This window comes from Plectrocnemia conspersa, unplaced genomic scaffold, assembly GCF_051122295.1.
Source record: "Plectrocnemia conspersa isolate PC_06_02 unplaced genomic scaffold, ASM5112229v1 ptg000014l, whole genome shotgun sequence".
Classification (NCBI taxonomy): domain Eukaryota; kingdom Metazoa; phylum Arthropoda; class Insecta; order Trichoptera; family Polycentropodidae; genus Plectrocnemia; species Plectrocnemia conspersa.
The window spans coordinates 23781822-23782500 of NW_028277178.1; the positions used below are offsets into that span (position 1 = coordinate 23781822).

The following is a 679-nucleotide window of genomic DNA, read 5'->3' on the forward strand; positions in this document are numbered from 1 at the left end:
GTAGCATAGAAAGGGTTAACTCGTATAAACCTATTAATATTTATTCAAGAAATTATATGAATTATGTTTAAAAATATAGAAAATAATTTAAAAAATATTCTTTTCATTTGTCATGTGGTCCTGTTCGTAAAATGGTTTGAGTCTCGGGCGGACCACAGCGGGTAGAGGGGAGCAGGGTAGTAGGGGTCGGCCTCGCTCTGAGATGTCACTATGATGCAATCCGCCGACCGGGAGCGGGAGCGAGAGCGAGCAGTCGGCGAGTGTCCGGGCTCGCGCGCGGTCGCTGCCGCTGCCGCTGCGATGTCGCCTCCGGGGCTGCTGCCCACGTACCAGCGGTTCGCGTCGGGAGGCACGACGACGACGCCCGCGCGCCGTTCGTTTAGGCCGCGCGAGAAGTACTTGCTGGCGCTCGTTAGCCTCACCTTCTGCGCCGTTTGCTTCGGCGCGTTCTTCTTCCTGCCGGAGTTCCGAGGCGCGAGCGAGGGCTCGGGCGCCGGCGGCGTGTACCGCGTGTACCGGCGCATGCAGAAGGCGGGACCCGAGCTGCTCATCCCAGCGCCCCCGCTTCAGAACGAGCTGGGAGACGCGCCTGATCTGGTGCGCCACAACGATCGAGAAGGGCCCGACCCGCACCAGCGCCTAGACCGCGACCGGCTGCTGGCCAAGATCGAGCGCGAGG

General features: G+C 60.2%; 1 protein-coding gene and 1 long non-coding RNA gene across 2 annotated transcripts in view; one reads left to right on the forward strand and one right to left on the reverse strand.

Moving 5' to 3' along the window:
* The first annotated feature begins 251 nt into the window (after window positions 1-251).
* Window positions 252-679, forward strand: part of LOC148226567 (mannosyl-oligosaccharide alpha-1,2-mannosidase IA-like) — a 204890-nt gene continuing 204462 nt past the window's right edge. Inside the window, exon 1 of the mRNA XM_088204400.1 lies at window positions 252-679. This exon is cut by the window's right edge and continues 209 nt beyond it. Coding sequence (XP_088060526.1) covers window positions 301-679 — 379 coding nt within the window. The 5' untranslated portion in view covers window positions 252-300.
* The window catches only part of LOC148226568 (uncharacterized), a 6618-nt gene continuing 6190 nt past the window's right edge, over window positions 252-679 (reverse strand). Inside the window, exon 2 of the long non-coding RNA XR_015812336.1 lies at window positions 252-679. This exon is cut by the window's right edge and continues 1484 nt beyond it. This is a non-coding gene — a long non-coding RNA (uncharacterized LOC148226568).